This window comes from Varanus komodoensis, unplaced genomic scaffold, assembly GCF_004798865.1.
Source record: "Varanus komodoensis strain SLA01 unplaced genomic scaffold, ASM479886v1 scaffold38, whole genome shotgun sequence".
Lineage (NCBI taxonomy): Eukaryota > Metazoa > Chordata > Lepidosauria > Squamata > Varanidae > Varanus > Varanus komodoensis.
This window is the reverse complement of record NW_025335909.1, coordinates 5,736,667-5,760,735: the sequence shown is the minus strand read 5'-3', so window position 1 is coordinate 5,760,735 and position 24,069 is coordinate 5,736,667. Positions and strand designations below refer to the sequence as shown.

The window sequence follows — 24,069 nt, the reverse complement described above, 5'->3', positions numbered from 1 at the left end:
TGGCGGGGCGGGGGGGGGGGGTAGAATTTGACCAGGATCTTGGTCAGGCAATGATGAGATCTGCAGCTCAGACCTATAGGGCAAAATTTGGCCTCATTGACCCGTGGAGAATAATATATAATCTTTTTCATCCATATGCATTTATATAGTCTGTTCACTGTAATTGTTTCCATTTGGATTATTTTGGCTACCACATCCTTGTTATGTCAAATCAGAGGCTGTAAGATGGAAGCACTGGTAATATCAGACCGTGCGCCACTCTGTTTGGATTTGCTGCTCAAAAATAGCTACAGGACTGCTGGCCTTTGGTTCTTTAATGTTTCCTTGTTAAACGAGGAGTCTTTTAAAAACAGGATTCTTGCTGAGTTACAAGAATATTTTGAAAATAATGAGAGTACAGCCAACTCGTGCTCCACTGAATGGGCTGCTAGCAAAGCTTTCATCTGGGGTTGAATTATTGCTCATGCTTCTCATAAAAATAAATGTAAAAAGTATCACCACATAGCGCTAAGTGATAGGCTGAAAACTCTTAGAAGTCAGTTTGACATCTCTCCAAATCTGCAACTCCATCAAGAGTTGCAACAAGTTAAATATGAGTTGGAAACGTTTTTTCATGGCAGGTAGAATTTGCAGTATCTTGTTTAAGACAGATGTATTGGGAGAATGGTAAATGTTCTGGCAAAATATTGGTAAATTGCCTTGACAACAAAAACATTGAATGATTATCTCAGCAATAAAAGACAACAGAGGCAAGGTATATACCCATTTTAAAACTATAAAACTTCAAATTTATTTTTTTTAAATTGTACAGTAATATCTGTGAAAAATCCAATCACAATATTCATTTTTTTAGTTTAATTTCCCCTGTCTAGCTATATTTCAAGGCAGTTTTTAATGTTGCCTTTGCAGATCAATGCAATTACTAAAGCAATAACTAATAATTACAGAATAACTAAAGCAATTATAAATTCCTTAACAGACAGAGGTAATACCCTCTGTGCTCATTATTGACTTATTTCATTGATTTCACTTGATATTAAAATGTTAACTAAAACTTTGGCTGACAGACAACAAGTTATTGCAATGTTAGTCCACCCAGAGCAAGTTGAATTTAAAAATTAAAAACAGGCAAGGAACTGATGCTCTTAGATTGTTTGTTGATCTCCTTGCATTAAAGACAGAAAGGAGACAGAGCTGCTATTAACAACTTTGATGTAGAGAAGGCCTCTGATGACATTTATTGGAAATTTATCTTTGCCAGATTGAGTTATTTTAGTTTTCCTCCAAAATTTCAGAAATGAGTTAACATTTCTATGCAAAACTCCTAGAATCAGGGAGCAAATGCGAAACACTGTCTCCAGTGAGAATGGAATAATGAAGTAGGACACCTCACATTGTTCACCAATGGAGAACATCAGTGCCAGACTTCTGCCTGATCTTCTCCCAGACTTATCCTCATGGACGGATCTTCAGCAGGCAGACAGGAATCGCTGGCACTTTCCACTTCCTCTCCTCCTCCACTCTTGGGACTCTCTGAAGTGGTGCTCACTCACTGCAGCTTTGCCCAGCTGTGATGGCAAAGGGTTCCCACAACGCTTGTGAGGGCTTGGCCTTCCTCCTGTGAGCAAACAATCATGGGCCTTAATTAGACTAATCGGATCTGTGGCTTAACTTATAACTTCTCCACAGTTCAGTTCATTTAGCTGAGGAATTGGTGACCTTTTGGTCTGTTTTACTAATGTCGCTAAGCGTGATCGGCAGAGCAATTTACTTCCTGGTGTTGCGCAGGGTAAGAACAAAGCCCTGGCAGAAACAGATCCTCGTTTCTTAAACGCTTTGGAACCTGAAGCCAAAGACTCGGCTTCCTAGACCAGTCTATTAAATCAAGTGCCTCTTCTTTTCTTTGCCCTTTCTTAGCTGTGTTCTCTGTCTCATAGGCTCTGCCCCCTTTCCCCAGGCTTCCTAGGTACTTGGGGTTTTGTTTTTGTTTTGGAATGCATCACAGCCTTGCATCTTTTTCAGCAACCTTTTTTGCACCTTTCTTTCAGCATCCCTGCCCTTTTAGTTGGTCTGTTTTCTGGGATCTCTTTCCACGGCTCACAAAAGTACGTTGAACCTCGGCCTTGTGTGAAGGTTGAACCCCAGGCAAACCGGCAGCTTTCACTTTCCGTGCAGAAGCTGTATCACTTGGAATGTTTGACTCCTCTCAGCTCAGCCAATCAGAATCTCAGACTCTGCCACAGCTGGGGATGGGCAGATCCAAGGACAGCCAGGTTAGGCCATCCCCACCTCAAGCTTCATGGCACTTGATGGCTTCATAGTGATGTTGCCATAATTAGCACAGCCACATAAGAAGCTGCCTTGCCTCAAGTCAACCCTTGCTCAATCTAGCTCAATATGGCCTGGCATTGACCTTATGTTCTGTATGCTGGACATGGTCCCACCTGGAGATGCTAGGGATCAAGGCTGGGACCTTCTGCATGCAGACTCTACAACTCCGCTGCAGCTTTACCTCTGTGAAAGTTTTTCCCCAGGCATCTGTTCACCTAAGCAGAAAGTCAAGCTGTGGTGACTTAAAACTCGGTGCCAATTATCCTTGGAGACCATTTAAATTTTGAGAATGCGGCGTGCTCAGAGTCTGCAAACTTAGCCTGATATTAGCTATGTATCTGCCTTACCTTCTGGGTCTTAAACCTTGGCAAGCAGCAGAGGGAGAAAAAGAAGACGTTAATCCCCAGTCCTTCTGGGCGTTGGATTACAGTTCTGCCTCGCTTCTCCGAGCGGGGAGCGTATTTCCGTTAACAATGGCGGAACTGGCGAGGGACGTTTAATCCAGCTCTGCTTCTTCATGGGCTTGCTGAAAAGGGGTATGAGCAAACAAATCACTGGCCTGAGTTTAAATTTAGTTTTTATTTAAACAGAGTTAATTATAAGCTTCTAGTTAAGTTTCGAGTGATGCCTTCTTATCGTACGCTTATTATGGCAGAGGAAATTAATTTTTTTTTATTCTGTGGGAGAAGGGAAGGCAGTAATCTGGGTTCAGGGGAGGGATTGCTTTAATAAGATTTATAAGTGGTATATTTTTAAAAATAGAAGGGGGGGGCTTGCTTTCTGAAAGTAGCTTTCCCCACCATGGTTGTCTGTCTGGATGGGGAAGGAGACCTGTATGTCTGCTTCCTCACTGTCATGGCTGGACACAGTGCTGTCTCTCCATGTCTGTCGTTCAGGGTCATTTGCTAAAGAATGGAAAGGACTGATATGCATCAGGTGCCATGCCTGAGGAGTGTGAATTAGCTCTGATGTCTGCTGCCATTCATGCTCTCCCAGCCTCACTGATAAGGGCAAAGCTTGTCATAACCAAGAAGCAGAGAGTCTGAAGGAATCGTGTCTTGAACTTCACAGAGCATAATCCAGGAGAGGAGTTGGACTAAGGGGCCATATCTTGGTGATATCGCATATACTTTGCCAGCAAAAAACCTGAATTCCATTAATCTAGGGCTTGAATTCACAGAAGCAGTAAATCCAACATATGGAGACTTCCCAAGGTGCATTGAGCCAGGCTGGTTGAAGTCAAATCAAGCAAAACCTAGTCAATGCAGGTCTTTGAAAGCCAGATTCAGGACCCTGGACTGCGATCAGCTGGCTCTCCTGGCTCAGGTCTGAGGAGCTGTTGTCTCCACAGAGAACTCAGGCCAGCTGAAGCCTTCTGGAAGCTGGCAAGGTCTCAGGTCTGGCTGCTTGAAGGAGTTGGCTGTGCTGTTGGCCCTCAGTATTTCCTCAAACACTGGCTTCTGTGGTGCATGGGGACATTAGCTATAGCTCATCTTTTGAGAAATGTTTTGGGCTATGTCCTTTGGCTAGGAGGCCCCCGGGGATGTGTGGAAAGTTCTTTGCTGAGTGCAGACTCTTGCAAATCCTTCTCACAGGTATGTTCCTCAGGTTAGAGGTGTGGTTTGTCAGTCATGTGGCCTCTTGGTGTGCCTGAAAGGGCCAAGCATCTAGGGCCAAGTGTGATAAGATTTCAGCTGGGCTGGAGAGTTTGAGCCCTGTGTTTGCTCGCTCCCTCCCTCCTCCAGCCGTTGGTTTTACTGGGCAAAGAAAGAAGGAACCCCTCCAACTAGCTGTCATCTCCCGCACAAGGCAGCCCAGCCTCAAAAACGGGGTGTGTGTGGGCTGCACCCCCTTGGAATAGGACGCCATCGTCATGAGAGCCAGCCCCTTTTCGGGGAGCTTGTCACAGAGCACCGGAAACAACCACCACGGAGCAGCTAAAAGTGGCAGGCTGGAAGTTTCTCCTGTCAAGCTCAGGAAGGCTTTTTGTTCTCATCCACACGCTGCTGCTGTGAAGTGTCACACGGGGGAAAAGATGCTGGCAAAATATCTAAGGACACGGATGTGGCTTGCATGCATTTTTCATAGCCACATGAGCATTGGCAGAGATAAGCAGGCGAGAGCGAGAACAAAACTTCTGCTGGGGGAAGGGGGCGTGCACTGTTCCGAGCGTAAGGGCGACACGCTTTCAGGCTGAGTGACCTGGAGCGTGGAGGATCCTCTGGGGCAAACCGGCCCCATCGTTTCTGGTCTCCCACTGACAAAGTGCGGGCAGGGTGGCTGCAGATGATCAGTCGCGTCATGAGCAGCATCAGCCTCTGACTGCTGTTAATTATTGTCTTTGTTGTGATGATGACCCATTAAAGAAATACTCATGGATAATTATTTTTCATCGATCTATTCTGCATGCCCTTGCAGAATATAATAGTTCTGAAGGAAAAAAGAAGGCTTGCACTTGTCTTTCTATACTCTGTCACCACAAAAGAGATTCTGAGAGGAGAATGATTTCACCAAGGGGCCTGACAGCTTTTCTATAACTTAGGAACTTGGGCAACAGAACAAAGATGCTTGCTTGGCGATTAGTTGGGGATACCTTTGTAGATGATTAAGAAGGGACTGAACTGCTCGATCAAGCTGATGCATTGATTGGGAAGGCGCAGCGCTCTCGCAATTCTAAGAAGGATTGCTCCTCAGGAGTGTGCGTGGCAAGCTGGAGGAGCGAGGTAGAACTTCTGGCCTGGGGTTCCAATTCGGTATGCCTGTGATCCTCAGATTGCCTCCTCCCCTTCCTCTCGGCCTGCTCCCCTTCCTCACCCAACAATCGAGTGCTTTTCTTTATTCTGAAAGGATGAAATGTCATTGCTAAGGCTTTGCTGGAGCCTGTAGTATGAGCAGAAAGACAGGTCTCTACTCCTTGGGGCTTAGCATCTGAATTTTGAGAAGAAGCAAGGAGGGAAAGGGCAGGAAGGGCCCTGACTCAAAGAGAAGTGAGACTGGCATGCGCAAAGATCTTAACTGTCTCCCGTGAAAGGAAGAGAGCGATGGGCCACTCTCTCTCCGTCCCTTACTGCATTCTTACGCCAGTGCCCCGGATGCTTGGTGAGCTTCATGGCAGGCAGCAGGAGACTGGCTTGAGCTGCCCATACTCTGGCAACCTGCGAGTTAGAGTTCTGCAGTCTGGCCCAGCTGGGGCTGCCCTTGAAGGCAGTTCAGGAATTGCAGCGTGTGCAAAATAGGGTAGCCAGATTGATAACAGGACACAAAGATCAGGACATGTCATACTTATCCTTGCTAGTTGGAACGGGCTGTCTATAAGTTTCTGATCCTGATTCAAGATACTAATTTTGACCTATGAACTCTTATGTGGCTTGGGACTGCAGTACCTGAAAGAGAACCTGTCTTGGCCTAGACCTGTCTGTGTGCGCCGCCGATTATCTAAAGCCAGGTGGCTCATCTAAGGGAAGTTTGGGAAGTAGCAACAAGGGGGAGGGCCTTCTTGGTGGCGGCCCATGATTCTGAACCCCTAGTGAGGTCCATCTTGTGCCGACACTGTTATCTTTCCAGTGCCAGTTTAAGACCTTCCTCTACTCCTAAGTATTCGGAAGTGCATGATAGGTCTTTAGGCAGATCGTGGGATTTGGATGCATGTGTTTGCTCTATTTATATCTCTTTAGCCAGGCTGTATTTTAAAGATTTTGAAACTTCGTAAACCACACCGAGAACGTTGGATATTGGGCAGTGCTGAAGAGTAACACACGAAATGAAAGCTTTGAAAAAATGGAATGGTTTCTAGGGCAGGGGCTTTGAACTTAATGCACCGGAGCCAGTGTCAGGTCGCTTAGCGTTGCAAAATACCAGCCCCCCACTTTTGCCTAAAGTGACCACTGCCGATCGCTTGGCTGGACCAATCTTGGGCCATTTAGAATGGGAACTCCCCCCCCCCACTGCAAATGCTGGGAAACCAGCTTTGATTCTGAGAACAGGGGTCTGTCCTGAGGCCCAACACCCCTGAAGGAATGAGTGCAGCGTTGGATGGAGATGTTGGGATTGGATGGCCCCAAGGCACCCTCTGCTGAAATAGCCGAAGCAGCAGTATTAACCCTCCGAAGCTTCCCCTCCAGGAGCTCTACAGATGTTTTGAGCCCTGAGTCCCACAGTTCCTGACCATTGGCCATGCTGGTTGGGGTTGATGGGAGCTGAAGTCCCAAACATCTAGAAGGCATCAGTTTGATCTAGAGCAACAGGCTCTGTGAAAGGCATTTGTATCAAAAAATAGGGCGGGGGAAGTAGAACTTCTTTTGAGTTCCTTCTCATTAGTACGTCCAAGAAAACCATGTCTTAAAGTAGGGGTGGACATATGGAAGGTTGGTTTGTGTAGGTTTGATAGAACAGAACACAGAAAAGGGTTTAAATAAGATGTAGGTAATGTCATTGAAAATAAATGCAATTGAAAATAAATGGGCTGGATTCATATATATATAGATAGATAGATAGATAGATAGATATAGATATATATATATGAGAGAGAGAATGAGATTGGAGCCAAATCACAATGACAGATCTAACAAGCAATTTGGCACAGAAAGCTGAAGAATGTCAGTTTAATAAAATAAAAGCAAAGCGTTCTTGAATGCAGCTCGAATATTATGTTGGCTTTTCTCTCTGCTAAGTATTTGCAGGCACTGTCTGAGTCATCCTTGCTTGTAACAGGTGCCATCGGAGTCTTAATTGTTTCAGGGGATGGAGCAGCATACATCATCTCTCCCCAATAATGATGAGTATTAAATTGGCACTTTGAGATTTAGAAGCAGACAATACTAAGTTTGACCTTAATCTGTCGATGTGCCTCTGTTATTGCTCCGCAATATGGGATTGCTTTAAAAAAAAAAAAATCAGCTGGCTTCTGAACATTTCTGGTTCAAATCCCCGGGGATTAGCAGTGACAGGAGTCTGATGACTGTGCTGGAGAGCTGGATGCATTTGCTCCCATGGACTGGCTCTAGACCACTGCTTTGTAGGGTTCCTGTTGAGTTGGAACAAGCAAGCGGGAGGGCAATTCCTTCTCCCCATCATGAGCCCCCTTGAAGATGGTGCTGCAGGGTTGGGGGCCCTCTGGGACAAGGTGTGAGGTGCCGCTTGGGGCTGCAGGGAAGTAGAGAGGTTCCTCCAGTCCAATGCACTGTGAGTCCTCACAGCTTTTGCTTGTCTTTTTGTTCATGGTGGGCGAAGGTCAAGGGCGCAGTGGCCAGTGTGGACTTGCAGGTGCTCATTGCGTGTGCCTGGGTTTGGCACGGGGCTCCTCTTCTCAGGTGGCCTCATGCCTTTCTTGCAGAGACAGTATGCTTTGCCCCGGGGAACCTTCCCAGTGCTCTGCGTATGCTCGGCAACATTGGGCATGCCACTCCTTCGGATGGGCCCCCGTGGGGATTAAGAAACCATGCTCTTAGTTACGTTTCCCCTCCTTCCCTGTCTGTTGGTTGCAGTGGTGGAGTGCCGAGGAGGCGTCGCAGACAGTGTGCCACGATTTGCGAGCTTACCCGTATACCTCCCCGTGAGTTACCGCACCTCCAATGCCGACGTGTCCTTCTTCCTGAAAGAAACCAACCAGGATATCATGAAGAACACAAGCTTGCAGTCCCGCACAGAGCCTCTTCTTGTGTATAAGGCCACCGGCTTGCCAGTATTAAATGCAACGTATGGCCCATTTACTGTGGAGCAAATGGTGCCCCCTCACCTCTTGCAGACATCGGTGCTGCCCAGTTTTGCAGACCGGTTCACTTTCAACTGGAAGTTACAGTCACGTATCATTGACAGTTCCATATATTCCAATAGGCCGAAGGTGCAAGTTTTGTTCTACATTGCCGGCAAAGACTGGGAAGACTACGATCCCGCTGAGATCCTGCCCTGTGTGCGGATGATGGCCTTCAAGGAGGAGCAGGTGGCAGTTGGCAGTTGTCGACTGAAAGGTCATCTGGGGTTATGTGTTGCAGAGGTAGAGTTTTCGCCCAACTGGTTCGATTCTGCATTGACTTCCCCACAGCCACTGCTGGCTGTGCAGGAGCATCAGGCAGTAGATTCCTTGGAAGGGATCCCTGTGGAACTTTTCTATTGGGTGTATGCAGTGGAAGGGGAGTGTTCTTCCGAAGGCCCAAACCTGGAAGGTTTTCTTCACCCGGAGGGCCAAGAGGAGACGCAGATGCCTTTGGTGTCCATGGAGAGGATTGGGAATGTTATTCTGTACCCAACTCAAGACAAGCTCAAGAAGTCCTTCCTGAATCTTGATGGGAACCTTGTCATCTGCCTGCCACTCAGTCCGGTCAAGGAAGGAGACCTTGTCATGTTCCTCGTGTCTCTCACCAGCGGCTCTCTCGCAGATCAGTTTACGCTAAGGTAAGTGTTGCTACTGCTGAGTTTCTGTTTTGGTCCTTCGTAGGAAAAGGGAAGAGTAGAAGATGGGAGCCCATTACAAACAACCAGCCTGGGGGGAACCTGCTTGGTTGGCTGCTTCATCCCTTGGTGTCACCACAAGCGCTTGTGGTGGGTGACCGCGGACCCTGATCCATGTCTCCAGTAAATTTCAGATGCAGCTGGGAGCAGGCTCTTGCTGGAGGTTTTCAGCACTCCATGCTCCTTCCCGGCTTATAAAAACCTAAAGGTTTCTTCCTCACTGGCTGGCTATGCAGAAATGTGTGCACACGTATGCTAGACTTTGGGTTCTGTCACACTCAGGCACACCCAAGAAGTGGGAGGGAAGGTGGGGGCACTGAGGAAGAGGTGCAGATATGGGATTGAGGGGCTGGAACTGGTTCAGTTTTGAGGGGATCCTGCTGAGTCATAAGTGATGAAGGGGAAAAACTTCATCCTTTATGACTCGACAGGAAACAAGGGGAAATCCTTTCCTGGACCAGGGGAATACTATTGGCAGGCTTAGCTTCCCCCTCAATGGTCTACTCCAGTTTGCTCCAACCTGGCTTCTTCAAGATGTGCTAGACTGCATGCCCTTCACTCCCAAGCCAGCAGCAGCTGGCTGGGGATGGTGGGAGCTGTAGTGGAAAACAACTGGAGGTTGCTAGGCTGAGAGAAATCTTTTACTTTCTCCCACACAGCCTAAATAAAATTGTACTGATTTCAGTCTGTGTGCGTGCCATAAAAGATGTAATTTTATTATATCCAAACAACCAAAGCAAAATTGAGCAGAATATATTCACTCACATAATGCAACTTAACGATGGAGTTTCTCAATATATAAATAAAATGCATGCATGTGTGGGTGTTACACTTAGTTAAGATGCCTGGCTTCAGCTTCTTTTAATATCTGCAACCTTGCTTTACCGGCAACAGTGAGAAATGGCACGGCGCACCTGCAACCTTGGTGTTACCGCCTGACCTGGGGGAGCCTGTGCATTACTGCACTGGAAAGGCTGTAAAAAGGAAAAAACCCAAAAAATCAGAAGTAGAATTTCCCCTTCATTTGTCCAAATGTCTCCCTCTGCCCCCCTCCCCCTGCCATTGACCAGCTCTTCACATCTCTAAACTTGCCTTTCCCAGTTTTTGACTTCATGGGATGACCCTGATTCTAATATAGCTTCCCCCATCCACTTTCTTCACCCCACGCATAATGTCGTGCCCCCCTCCCATCTGGATCCCTTCCTTGCTTTTGCCCCCTCTGCACAGCATCAGATGCTGCCAAGAGCCCTTTAGAGCGGCTGTGCTCCAACACAGAACCAGCAAGTGCTTTCCCACGAGGGTTTTCAAATGTCGGCACGCCTGCTCAGGAGAACGTATTCAATGCAAAGCTTATACATTTAGCACAGGATTACACAGAGGGAAATAAAAATCACAGTTGCTCCGGCATGTATTGCCTACAAGTTTCCTTACAGGTTCACCTTACTTTTCTTTAGTCCATGAGTCATGTCCATAAAGATGCAGGAGGTACTTTACAGACAGAATTTCTCTGTCTTTCAGCTGGATAGATATGCAGCTGTATGTTTGCCCCGGGAGATCAGGTCTTTCCTTTCCTGTGAATAACTGATTGTTTTTAATCAAGCTGCTTGTATGAGTGGAGTGGAATATCCCGTTCCAGGGAGCACCAAGGTTAGAGGTCAAAACAGAGGTTGGATGAGTCTGGCATTTCTCTGTCATTTGAATGTGATCACTTAGCCCCATTCTGTATATTTTTTTGGAGTGAGGCAGCTGATGGCCACACTGTGGCTCAGGAGCTGCCAAAATAAGTAGAGAAAAAGCAACGGCAGTTCTGTTATGCACGAAGGGAAAAAAATCCATATTGCAGAACTAGCAAACCTCAAGCCAGCGACAGGGGCAAGGCCCCCTTTCCTTTGCTCCAGTTTACCTCACAGTGGCCTGGTAGGTAGGTTAGGCTGAGAGCCTGTGCATGGCCCAAAGCCACCCAGTTTGCTCCATGTTTTAGGCCTGGCCTAACATTCCCACCGTGGCACCAAGCCAGCTTTTTAACCATAGGCTTTTCTTGTCATTGCTGCTCTTGATTTGCTTTAGAAGGGGTTGTTTTAAGCCAAGGTTTCATGCATGGTACTTGGTGTCTTATTTATTTCATTTCACTTCATTTCTATACCACCCTACTGCCAAAGTTCCCTGCATAGTTCACACACGTCATAAAAACAGGTGATAAAAATATGATAAAAATGTTAGAAAATCAGAAAAAAATAAAACATTTAAAACATCTTACAGCAGATATAAAAACAGACAATAACAAGGCATAACGAAGAAGAGTGGACTTCCCTTGGAGTTGGCCCTTGGAGGAAGACCCCAGAGGTTGAGCAGAGCATCCAGGTTTATTACAGTTGGGAGAGGCACTGATAGGTATTGTAGTCCTAAGCCATGGAAGGCATTATTCTTTTTCCTGTACTCTTGGCAAGAGCAGTTTTGGGGACCAGACTGAAGATGCAACAGTATGGCATTCTTTGACTTGCATGAAGGCAATTTCCATGCCCTCTGTCATGTGCCTGCTCGGAACGGGTCTGGCAGGAGAAAATCTCCTCCTGGCATGGAGATGTGCCTGGCATCAAAGAGGTCAGTCCTCTCTGTGAAGCTGTCTTCCGGTCGCAGAGCGGACCAGTTTAGAGTCAAAGGGGCAGCCTGGGGCAGCGTCACCCAGCTTGAGCCCCTCAAAATGTGTTGGGTGGAGGCCCTTTCCCAGGTCTGGCAAGCAGAGTGGGCGGGCAGGCATTCTGCAGGAATGTTACCCCAGCAGTGCTTCCATTGAGCTTCTCAGTCGGTTCCAGATGCTCTGAAATGCAGCCCAGCTTCCCCGGCCCTGCAGCTGGAGCCTGTAGGAGTTGCAACACAATGCAGTGCTACAAAGGGGCACCCGCTGCTCTGACCTTAAGAAGAAGAGGCGGCAACGCCTCCCACACACGCCGGAGTTCTGGTGGTGTGTTTGCGGCAGATGTCAGTCTTTCCTCTTAGTGATAGGGCCTCACTCAGTATTCTTCTCTTGTATCAGTTGCTCCCTTTGCCCTTCTGCTTGGAGCTCTTGGAAAAAACCCCCACTTCTGTCATAAATAAATACTTATAAAAACAAATCTGCTTTAAAAACACACATGCCCCCAAACATTCAACTTGCTGCATGCATGGGAAGGGAAGCTTTGAAAAAACATCAACTGTTGCTTTCAGTGGCATGGATGCTGCAACCGCCCTGCTGCACCGCTGGCTGCTGGACAATGTAGTCAGCAGCCTGAGGATTTTTGGCTTTCATTAACAAAAAAGAAAAGACATGCTTTGTTAGGGGTCTGAGAAAGCCAACAATGGGTGAAAATCTGCTGAATTTCCTCAACTCAGCATGGCCAGTGGTCAGGAAAAATGGGCATCGTGGGCAGAGGCTTCTGGAGTGCACCAACTCTATGATGCCTTTCAGAAAACAAGTGCTCAGGATTTCTAGCTATTCTCCCAGGTAAGCTGGAATCTCAGCGAGGGCAAGAAGATCATTTGAGGCCCTTCAGCACCATGGACAGGGATATACAAGCCACGCTGCTTCCTTTCCCAACCCTGGTGCCTTCCAGATGTTTCCACTCTTATAGCCCAACCAGCATGGACTATGACCAGGCATGCTGGGAATTGTCGGCAAAAGCATCTGATGGGCGGTGCCAGGTTGAGGAAGACCTTTTTAGTTCCTAAGGCTGTTAAGGTAAATGTCGGAAAGGAAAGGTGTGAGATAAAATTCCGTAAAACTTCAGGAGGCCATTGGGAGGTTCAGAAAGGTCTCCAGCTAAGTGCTTCTCTCCCAGATGTAGGGAATGTAGTTGTGATGGTGAAGCCATGCAGGTTGGCATTGGAGGGGAATCATACACTTAAAGGGTTGGGGCTGCTATATCTCAGTGGCTTGCAAAGGGAAAGTTTTGGTGCTGACTAAGGAGAGGCAGCCGAAAATGTTCAATCATTCTCCAGTGAAGAAAGCTTATTTCCCCCTTTTGCATTCTTTTCCCTATTCTCCCTCCCTCTCCTGCTTGTATAATAGGAATAATCTATGGCATTGTAGCAGTTTCTCAATAAATGGCTTTTAAGATTGATTAATGGCTGAAGCAAAGCAGAGGCCCTGAATCAATCTCAGCAGACATTTATTGCTTTGCTATGCCGCAAAAGTGGGCAGTGGGGATTATGTCTTAATTCACCGGTGTGCATGTGAGCCATCAGAATGCACAAGTTGGAGGGGGAAAGGTACAGCACACAGAACAACTCTCAGAAAGTCTGTCCAGCAAAGCTCTGGCAGCAGCCTTCCCCAATCTGCCACCCTCCAGATGTTTGGGAGCAGAACTCCCAGCATGCTTGGCCATCAGCCATGATGACTGGAGCGGAAGTCCAGGGGTCGCAGTCTGAAATACCTGGAAGGGTGGGGAATGGGTGCTTTAGCAGCTGCACAACCCCATGGTAAGCCCTGCAGTATACGAACAGTATGGGGCTGTCTTCTGTGTGACAAGCCTTCCTGAGTTTGAAAAGGGCTATCCCATCCCCACCCTGTCTTCTCATCTCGAGGCCAGGCACACCAGTGCCTCCAATCATTCTGCACAGGGCTGAGCTTCCAGACCCTGAGCGTCTCTGTTCTCCTTTTCTGGAAGCAGCCCAGTGTTCCGAATCCTTCTGAAAGCGGGGTGACCGATGAGCCGTGGGAGCAGCAGGCACTGCATGCAGACAACGCCAAGGCACTGTGGGCAAAAGGCAGTTGCGTTTGTGTCCTGCTCATGGGTTTCCCCTGAGCATCTGTTGGTCCGCTGGGAAGAGGAAGCTGGACTGGGTGGACCATGCTTCCCAGGTTCAGGGCAGATCGTCCACTGGGGGACGTACAGCGTGGGGGTGGGGGTGGGGGGGATCAAGGCCAGCAGTGAGCAGAGCCAGAGATCCTTTCCTCCTCTTCCTCCTCTTCACTTCTTCTGGCCCAGCTGGCTGCCAGGGGAGGAGCAGATCCCTCTTGCCAAGGGTCGGAACAGGACTGATTGGATCGGATCGCATGCACCAGGTTTTGGGGCACTGGGGGCTGCTTGCAGTGACTCAGATGGCCGCACCTGGCCCACCGGTGTGGTAGGCCCACCCTTGCATCAGCACAGCAAGGAAAGCTCCTGTGGGGCAGGACTGCTCCCCAGGTTCATGGGAGAAGGTGAGGTCCCCTGGGATTGCATGCCATTCATGTTTGGCTGCACTTATTTACCTCCTTAAAAAAAAAATCCCAGAAAAATGAAAGAATCGACTCATGGCAGGAAGCAAAGGTACCCTCCACCCGACAACCAAGCAGGCTGTGCGGGGATACATTACAATACATGAAGTCTATTAGAACACTCTGCCGCGTACCGAATAATAGTCAAATATTTGTAATGTTAATGAACATGCCGACGTGGTTTGTGAACTTTCCTTAGCTGAACCTATTCAACAGTTATAAATATATAATGTGACATGCATGCCGGATGAGGCAAGAGCGGAGACTATAAAAATGCAAATCGAGTCCTGGGGGGGGGGGGGGGGGGTTGTGGGGACGGGGCTATTTTTCAGGAGATGTAACACAGGAATTGTCCCCTTGCTATCGGCTGCCAGCGTTGTATAAAACCATCTGAATAGCGGCTTTATGTGCTTAGAGGATAATTTATTATCTTGCCTGGGATGTACAAAGAGTATTTAACTCCATTAGGAGATGGAAGGGACAAACTTGAAAGCGAAGGGGAGGGAAGGAGACGTTTTGTGTTGTATGACAAAAGGGAATATTAATGAACATTGCCGGCAGATTCTTTCTCTTTTTTATAATGACACGCTCCAAAAATGCTTGTCTTCTCAAAGCGACGGACACGCATGCAGGGTCAAAGAGCCAAGGCAAACTCCCTCCCTCAGATTTTCTATTGTGTTTGCAGGAAGTAAAAAAAATTGCGGAATATTTTGGGAATGGGACCAGTTTTGGGGGGCTCCTATTCCTTCCCCTCCTCTCCTTTTTCTTTTTCTTTTTGCCCCTGAGGTGATGCTGAGAAACTGGTAGGGGGCATTTTCTAGGCAAAAACATTTCACCCCCAAATGCCCTTGGAACGGCACAATGTTGAGATGCGGCATCTTGTTCTTGTGAGGTTCTTGGGGGACAAAGGAGGTGGCCTCCTGCCATGAGTACTGGGAGACGCACCCCCAAATTTCTGCCTCAGTCGCATGTGCCCATTTTGCCCTCCCTGACTCCAACATTCATTTCAGCTCCAACACACACTCATGCGTCGCTGTGAAGGCAGAAGTGCCAGGGCCTTTTCGTTGGTGGCCCCGGATTTCAACATACCTGTATTACTTTTAGTCAAGGAGCTCAAAGTGGCATGTGCTGCATGCAAGTTCCGTTAGGCTGCAGGAGAGTCTCCCTGAAGGGATCTCAACTTGGTGCCATCACTGTTGGAAAGATGATGGCACCATTGCCTGTTGGAAGGACATCAGCAAATACTTCCTGTGGATGAGCTTTTGACATCACCGCTTTTAAAATATGTGGCTGATGGTTTCACTTTCAATGGCTGTTTTTGTCTTTCATGTTTTTCCTGGTATTTGATACTTTTTTCAAATTGAAGATACATGAGGGCTTTTTTCCCCTGAACTGCCTTGACTTTTTTAGTAAATATTGGGAGAAAACATCCTAATCACTGTCATTATGATTATAGCTATTATTCTAATTAGTGTCATGGTATCACTTTGCAAAATAGAAGAGGAAAGGTCCCTGTTGCAAGATATTTGGAAACTGACTTGAAGGAGAGAACAGGGGCAACAGAGGGACGGAGAGGGGCCATTCCAGGAAAAGATGTACAGGGATTCCAGTTACAAATTTGGAGGTCTGAGTGCAACTAGTTCCCAGGGAAGGCTGTGTGACACTGGAAGATGTTTCACCTGATGTCCAAAAGTGGGCTGAGTTGGGTTTATTTTTTCAAATCCGGTGGAATTGTTTGAATATATGTGCCAATTTAGAGCCAAGAGCAATGCAACTTTAGTGCAATTTGCATAAACTGGGGCTGATTCATTAGATTGCAGGCATTGTTGTTGTCCTTGTTGTTGCAGGAGAATTGTGTCACCTCTTGCTACACACTGCACCTTGAACAGCTTAAACTTTCTGATGGCTAATGTCAAATCTGGGCCTCTGCTGTGAAACCGGTGCAAACCCACACCACTTCTGCAAATTTGTGTAATTTGTGCAAATTGTGCAGTGGAGGCTGGAATTTTGCACAGATTTTTAAAAATGTTCTTTGTACCTTGTTTTAAAACTGGAAGTTAATGAGCTGGCTTGACTTATGTCATTACTAGTGACACCAGAAATGGGTTGCCAGAAGGAAATCGGGGGCTGACTTGAGAAAACCAGTTGGATTTTCTCTGCTATATTGGTTTCCTCAACGTCCCTGGCAGCAAACCTATGGTCCCAGGAAGTTTCCTCCAGGGGTGATGAGAAAGAGTGGATCTCCTTGTTGGCCTGGATCCTTCAAAACCTGCTCATCTTTGCAGCTCCCGTGTTGTGGCCAGCAGTGGCAACGGCATAAGGATCATGGCATTGTGCAGGCAGGTCAGGGGAACCTTGCAACCTTCCCTTTCTCACCCGCAAAGGATTGCAATGCCCGTTGCATCAGGGCAGCCTCCTCAGAGCTGGGGCCCTGCAGGTGTCTAGGACTGCAATGCCTGCGCTCCCGGCCATGCTGACTGGGGCTGATGGGAGTTGTCCAAGCCATCTGGGAGGAAGGCAGGTGGGATCAGGCTGGAGTGGGGCATGTGGAAGGGCGGCTGTAATCCTGCCAGCCATGGGATTTATGGAAGGTCTGGCATGCTCTCTGGGGCCGCATCCCAGTGGTGTCTGGGGACCAACGGCCACGGAGCATGGCTAAATTACCAGCATATTTTAGCTAGAGCTCTTCCTGCCAGCAGGAAAACCTCAGGAGAGAGGTTTCACTCCCCTGGAATGGAGAAGAACCCAGGAGAAATGCTGCTAGGGGAGGGGAGCAGGAGAGACGATGAGCATGGCCTTCTTGGGAGGGCCCAGGTGGACCCCCAGACAGGCCAGATTTAGACCCTGAGCCTGAGCTGATGTTGCCAGCAAGGGGCAGCCGGGAAGGTGGGTTCACACAGCACTGCGTTTCAGGCAGCAGGCGAGAAGAACGGCGCTGGACTCAGGCGCTGCCGGAGTGTTCCGGCTTCTCATTTGCGAAATGCTGGATGGTCTGTGATGATCCCTTCTCCTCCCAGATTTTTAGGGTCAGTGGCAAGCTCAAGAGGTTTTCAGCAGGGAGATTCCATGATCACTGCAATGGTTTCCCAAGGGTGAGACTCACCCGTCGCACTTCGGGTGTGCCGGGTCAGGCATTTCCCTCAACACAACCACAACCTTTTGCAGGGACTGCATCCTGACCTTCCCCTCTTCAGGATTCGGGGAGGGTGTGGCTCAGTGACGGAGGCCCCACGTTGGCTGCTGGAATTCCCAGGTTCGATCCCCAGGTGCATCAAGTGGATGGCCAGGTCAGTCCACGGCAGCTTCCCATGTCCCTGTTAGCCTTTTGCAGGGTGTCCAGGCACAACTGGCAGGCTGCGCCTAGATCTGGGGTCCAATGTTGCCCACACCTGCCTCATCTTTCGCTTCTGCACATGTTGCACTGCTGTGTAATGAGCCCCCGTCTCTCTTCTGGCAGAGAAATAGGCAATTAGCCCTTGGGCACGAGATCACGAAATAATACGCTGGTGTTCTCCTTGCTGGAGCTGGCATGGAATTAGGATGGGGTGTGTCTCATCAGGAGGGTGCTGCCTTGCGCCCGTCAGTGTGCCTGGCAGAAGGGGTGATATTACGAATTAATATTCACAATCATGTACTAGAGTGCCAAGAGGATAAATATGTGTGGGAGGCAGAAAAAAAGTTATTACTGAAAATGTAAAAATGTTGACTCTCCATTTCCGTGCTTTTCTTTAATAATACGAGGTTGGTCTTGATGCAGATGGGCATGACCGCTTTTTTGTTGTTGGTAAAATTAATTCTTTATTGCGTGTGTTCTGGTGGTTTTAACACACACACAAACAAGAACAAATTCTTTATTAACTTGTGTGGAGGGGAGGGAATTCTGTAGATGTTCCTGGTTCTCCGAGAAGAGCAAAAATACAGTTTTCATGTAGTTGAAAATGTGTTGGTTATCTTTTCCTTGACAAATTGTCATGGAGATGCAAAGGTTCTTGGGTGATACTGGGCTGGCTGTTCTTATTGCTAGCTCTACCTACCTGGCAGGGCTGTAGAGAAGATAAACAAGGTGCAGGTAAAGAGGCTTGTGCTTTCCAAGCAAAAGGTGGGACGCCACAACATGACGTATAAGGAACTGGTGGAATTTGGTGCCGTAAGAGAAGTTGCTGGCCTCTATTGAGGATTGCTTTGAAAGCAAATCAGTCATATTCGTGGAAGAGGAGGAGGAAGCATCCTTTGGTGTCTCTTAGCCATGATGGCTGAACTTGAGCTTCCAGGTTGAAAGGGGGTCTACTTTGCAGAAAGTCTAGAGGCAGGGCCACCAGCTACAGGCCTGGGGAGATCCCAAGATGTGCCATAAATATTGCATATTTAGAAAAATGCTCACATGGTGGAACCTCCTTCAAAAAAAACAAAACATCCTTTGCTGGCCACAAATCACTGAGAGACACTTGTGGGTAAGAGACAACAGGAAGGGAATGAGGGTCATGAAGGAGCACGTGACTGGAAGAACTCAGGTGCTCCAGGCCACAGGATCCTGTGGTAGGTCCCTCATGTCGGCAGGAGCACTAGGAATGTGTGAGGAATCGATTTGGAGGGGGGAATCTGTTGGATCCCCTGGGTTCAGTCCCCTGGACTCCAGCCTGCCTGTTGTGGCCATGAGCCTGACTTCCTGGCCTTCGTGTGGGTGCCCACTGGGAAGCGAGGGTTTCCCCTCTTCCATGCACCTTTGCTTGTGCAGTCATGCAACTTTTCTTCCGTGAGTGCTTGCAGATTTCCCTTCGGCTCACTTTCTGTGTGAGGGCTGAGCATGGGAAGAGACTTGAGAGGCAGGAGAGGGCTGGATCCCAGCCTCGCAACCATCCTGAGGTCCCCTCGGGACACAGAACCGAAGCGCTGCCTCCCCCGAGCCCGGCTTGTGGGCCACCGCCTGGCCACCATCAGGAGCCAGACTCAGCCAGACTGGGGGGCAGCACCTTGGACTCATGGGCCTCGTCTGGCCCCTCCGCTTCCCCCAAGGCTTGTTCCTGGCCTTTTTCTGTCCATTCCTCACTCAGAAAGGCCGACGTCCACAGCGAGGCACAGTACGAACTTTGCAGGCAAACCTTCTGGCATTTCCGACCCACTCCGTGCTGCCTTCTGCCCCGAGACACTGCAAAGTGGTCCTGAACATCTGGCCCTTTGTCTGAAAAGGGACCGTCAGGGACGGATGCCGGCGAAATCCAGAACAGACGCCAGCGCCTCTGGATTTCTCTGAGTCTGCTTTGAAGTCTCTGTGGCAGACTTGCCCCCCCCCCCCCGGTCATGCAAATCCGTGGCTCTTGCCCGCTGCTTTTTTCTGTTGTGCATTTGGGGTGCATCTACCCTGCCAGACGTAAGAGGCAGGAGCTTGAAAACAGCACTCACTGAAGGTTTTCCTACTTCAGAAGCACTATGATAGATGAGAAGACACACCAGAGCTTCCGGGGCAGGGCAGGGAGAGCAGCCCACCTTCCAGAAAGCCTGCTTGGCAGCCCGAACTCTTAATGACTTCTCCACCAGGCTTGATTTCCCTCCTGACAATCTATTGAATTTTTTTTTCATTTCCCCTGTGTATTTCTAGCTTGCAGTGGCATTGATTAATCCCTCCTCTGTGGGTCTTCATTAGGCCAGGCAGGTCGTAAGTCACCCTTCCTGTTTACACAAATCAGATGGGCTGAAGGAGTGGAGGGTCACCACGCAGCCCCCCGAAGCCTTGGCTGTTATCGGAGTGAACTTCCGCCCCACCGATCAAGCTCCGCAGCCCAGGTTGAAATGCAGCTTCCTCTACATTCCAGTTGATTCGGTGAAGTTTGCTTGCAAGAAAGTCTGTGAGCTGTAGTATTAAGCCTCCTTCCCACTGAAAATATTCCTCGGAGCCAAATCAGCAACTCTTGAAAAAGCTAAATACTTTCAGCCACGCTGGTGCAGTGGCCAAGGAGTTCGGCTTGGGCTTGAAAGATCCAGGTTCTAGTACCCGCTTGGCCATGAAGCTCACAGGGTGACTTCGGGTCAGTCCCTGCCTCCCAGCCTGGCCCACCTCACTGGGTTGTTGTGAGGATGAAGTGGTGAGGAGCATGTGAGGATTATGCCTTGGGTTCCTTGCAAGAGGAAAAAAGGTGTGTGTGTGTGTGTGTGGGGGGGGGTATAAACAGAACAAATAAATATCCTTCATGTTTGCTTAGGTAGGGCTAAATCATCACAGAGACGGATGTGTTTGCAGAGCCAGGCCTCCTCGGCTCGATAAATCTACTTTGCATCTCTTGCAACCTCCACCAACCTTCAGAAATCAAAGCTTGGACTTCGGCCACTTGGTCTCAGCATGCCGCACTCTGCCTCTCTCCTACCTGGCTCTCCCTCGGCGTTCACACAGCAGCCTACCCCACTGGGACGTCTTATCCTGGCCTGGGCAGGGCCCTGGGGCAAAGCAGCTGGCCATTTATCTATTTATACCATTTGTATGCTGAGTATTTCAGCCCGGGCATCTCCAGGCAGCTCGCATCAGACACTTAAAATCCACTCTAAAATGATAAACAATAACAGAAGTTAATATAAATATAAAACCTAATAAAATTACATTAAATTAATACAATTGGAGGGTTAGGTAGCGATTAGTATATATTAAAATGTCTTTTAAGGAGGTAGGTCTTTGCCAGGTGCCGAAAAGAGTATAGAGAAGGCACCAGGTGAGTCGCCTTAGGGAGAACATTCCGGATGTGGGGAGCAGCTGCAGGAAAGGCCCTCCTTCCAGCGGCCACCCCTCTCGCTCCCCTAAGGGGTGGCTCGCACAAGAGGGCCCCCTGCTTTGGCCTTAAAGGCAGAGTAGACATATATGGAGGCAGGCACTCCTTCTGATAAGCAGGGCCTAAGGTATTTATGGCTTTATATGGTAAAACCAGCCTTGGCAAACAGGGCCTGGGCCACAATTGGAAACAGGTAGGGCTGTTTTAGTGTAGGTGTTGTATGGGCCGTTCCCATCACTAGCTGAGCGGCCCGATTCTGTGCCACAGGAAACTGCACTGGGTTGGACAAGGATCCCATGGTTGATCAGGATGGCAGGCAAGCAGGGGAACAGCAAGGCAGAGACGACTGGTGCCTTGGACAGTGGTGTGGAGACCGGGACAGGAAAAGGAGTTCTCGTTCCAGCAAAGGCCCACCAGCTACTGAAGGATCGAGTAGGGCACTCAGCTCAGGTGCCTCGGAAGCGCCACCTCCTCCTGGAGTCAAACAGCAGCTCTGCTGTCCCCAAGTTCCTTTCGGTAGCCATAAGCTCCTCCGCAGCTGAAGGACCTCAGACGCATTAGGACGTCCACCCGTGGAGGCTGAGGTGGATGCGAGGGCTGGGTCCATCTGGGGTCCGGCTCCAGCGATTGCTGGCATGCCACAAGTTGGGAGGCAGCGGACGTGAACAGAACACCGGTCTCATGGATCTTGGCCCTGATCCAGCATGGCGCTTGTGTCCTTCAAGAAGGAAAAGCTGCTAGTCCTGATAGCGGCATGTTACCTCCACTTCCAGAGGAGCATGCCTATGTGCCCCAGCTGCTGGGGAACATGGGTGAGAGGGTACAGTTGCCCTCCTGCCTGCTTGTGCATTCCTGTGGGCAGCCACTTGGATACTATGTGAACAGAACGCTGAATGAGCTGAACCCGGGTCCAGTTCTGCCCGGGCTTTTGTATGTGCTTATGAGAAGGCTCTGGGGAAGATGGGTGGGCGAGTGCTGTTGCACTCCTTGTGGGCCTCGCACTGGGACAGCTGGTTGGCCACTGTGCATACCGGATGCTGGACGGGCCGTGCCGTGCCGTGATCCAGAAGGGTTCTCCTTACGCTCTGAAACTTTCACGGTGGCCAAATCGGGAGCGGTGCGTGGTTCTCGGTCTCACCGAATTCACAAGGCTGGGGAGCTAGAAAGGGCCTGGGGAAAGGGCAGCCAGGCACTCCGATCTGAACGCCTGTACTTCGGAGCAGTGACAAAATTAAAAGCTTGCGACAGCTCGTAGTGTACTAGATTGAACTATTGTACTGTGGGCTGTGAGATTTCAAATGAAGCTCTGAGCATATTATTAAATGATACGGGAGGGAACGTTGACAGAGCTGATGCTGACATGATCACACTTGCGTTAACCGCGGCTGAAGTGTGTATCGATATGTATTGGGAAAAGAAGGTGGAATTTGCTTGGCTGGCCAGCAGTTGGATTGCTGTTGTGCACAGTGTGCTCAGGTTCAAGAAACCCACATATATGAAAACCAGTCTTTAAGGAAGTGGTGCAATTGTGTTAATTTCTAGAATAGGAACGCTGAAGACTTATTGTGTTGCTGCTGTTGTGCCATCTTATTTCTGAAGCTCTCTGGGCAGTTTATAGCAACACATAAAAATGATATAAAATATAGGTAACAATAAAAACATTGTGCATTTCACTTCCAAATTTAAAAGCGGAATTTAAATGCAGATTTATGTCCTGGTGCATTTATGTTTGGGTCACCCATCTATCTTGGTTTGTAGTGCTTTTTCTTTTTGGCCTTTCTTTCCTGGGCCGTTTGGTGCTGGAGTCGGCTGGCCACCCCGGCTTCCGACCATGCAGCGAGGACGGAGTCTGGCTCACGATTCTGTACTCTGCTGGAGGAACATGCCTCCCACGCCAGTCCACTGCGGCTTTTAGCCTGAGCTTTCTAGGAGGCCCTGAGCTCCATCGCTGGCACCGGTCCACCACCAGGGAGCACCCGGGGAGCTCTGGTGGAGCCGAAAGGAAATGCTGCAACGTGTTGGCCAGGATCCCACTGGTGTGGGCGTGTGTCCTGCTCCTTTGGCCTTTAAGGCATTTTGTTGTCTTGTTTTTAAAAGCAGCTGCAAACTGCGCAAAGAGCTTTGGGTACCCGGTGGGGTGGAAATGAGATAAATGACAAATAGTAGGAGGAGAAGTAATGACGGTAATAGTAATAATACCATTGGCCGTTCCCAGCTTTCCCGGGTGCTCTGCATAACGGAGGGGAAAGGTTCTTGTTTTTCAAGCCGTGTTCCCCCTCGTCTGCCTGCCTGGATTTTAAGACCAACATCTGGAGCCCTGGTTTCATGTCCACCTAAAAAATCAACTTGGCCAGTGGGTGCAGCAGAGTCTTTTCAGCAGTGGCCCCATTTTGAGGGACTGCTGTACCACTCGGGGTACATCTGCTGTACCATTTGGGGTACATCAGTCCCTTTACTGGCAGGCCTTTAAAAGAGCCCTGAAGACTGTTTATTTTCCACCACTTTTTTCTAACAAGATTTTCTTTGAGTTGCTGGTTCTATGAGGTGCTTTTAGCTGAAATTATTTATAGAAATTTAGCATTTTAGGTGTTTTTATGTCAGTAAGTGCTCTGGCTGGGTTTTAAATTTAACTATTCCACTTAGTATTGTGCTTTTTATGGATTTCAAAATTTACTGTTACACTCTTTATCTTGGAAGTCACCTTGGGGGGCTTTTACCCTAAAATGCAATCCCCAAATTCTTTAAATCCATAATCAGCTTTGTGGCTTCATAAGCAAATATCTCAAAGGTGACCTGTCATGGTTAGAACTCGGCCATAAAGTTCATGGATGGCTTTGCATCAGTTGCTGGCACTCTGGCTAACCTACTTCACAAGGTTGTTGTTGTGATGATAAAATCAGGAAACAGGAAGAAGAGAATGTAAACTCTGAGTTGCCTTTAGGAAAAAGGGTAGAATAATAAATACATACATACATTTTTGGTCCTGGAAGCAGCGCTCCAAAAGTTCCTGCCATTCCTCTCTTGCTAGAAAATTTCTGACTGCTGACCCAAGTTTTCTGCCCGATCACAGTGCAGTCATCTAGGTCTGATCTCTGACTTTTTGCCATTGCTTAGGAACTGTCTCTTGTTTACTCAGTATCTCCGAACGGGCCCGAAAGTGTGTTTTATGACAAGGCTGTTGCCTTCTGCTCTCTGCAAGATGCCATAAAATGTTTTATAGTAGCCTGTAAAATGTTCAGTAGTAATCCAGTATTTTCAGGATCACACTCCAACCATCTCTATATTTCAAACACTGGACGT

The 24,069-nt window shown here is 48.5% G+C and overlaps 1 protein-coding gene across 1 annotated transcript in view; it reads left to right on the top strand.

Moving 5' to 3' along the window:
- Positions 1-5,372: 5,372 nt before the first annotated feature.
- Positions 5,373-24,069, top strand: part of TMEM132B (transmembrane protein 132B) — a 140,852-nt gene continuing 122,155 nt past the window's right edge. The window contains exons 1-2 of the mRNA XM_044440945.1: positions 5,373-5,430; positions 7,815-8,721. Coding sequence (XP_044296880.1) covers positions 5,373-5,430; positions 7,815-8,721 — 965 coding nt within the window. The remainder of the gene's footprint in view (positions 5,431-7,814; positions 8,722-24,069) is intronic.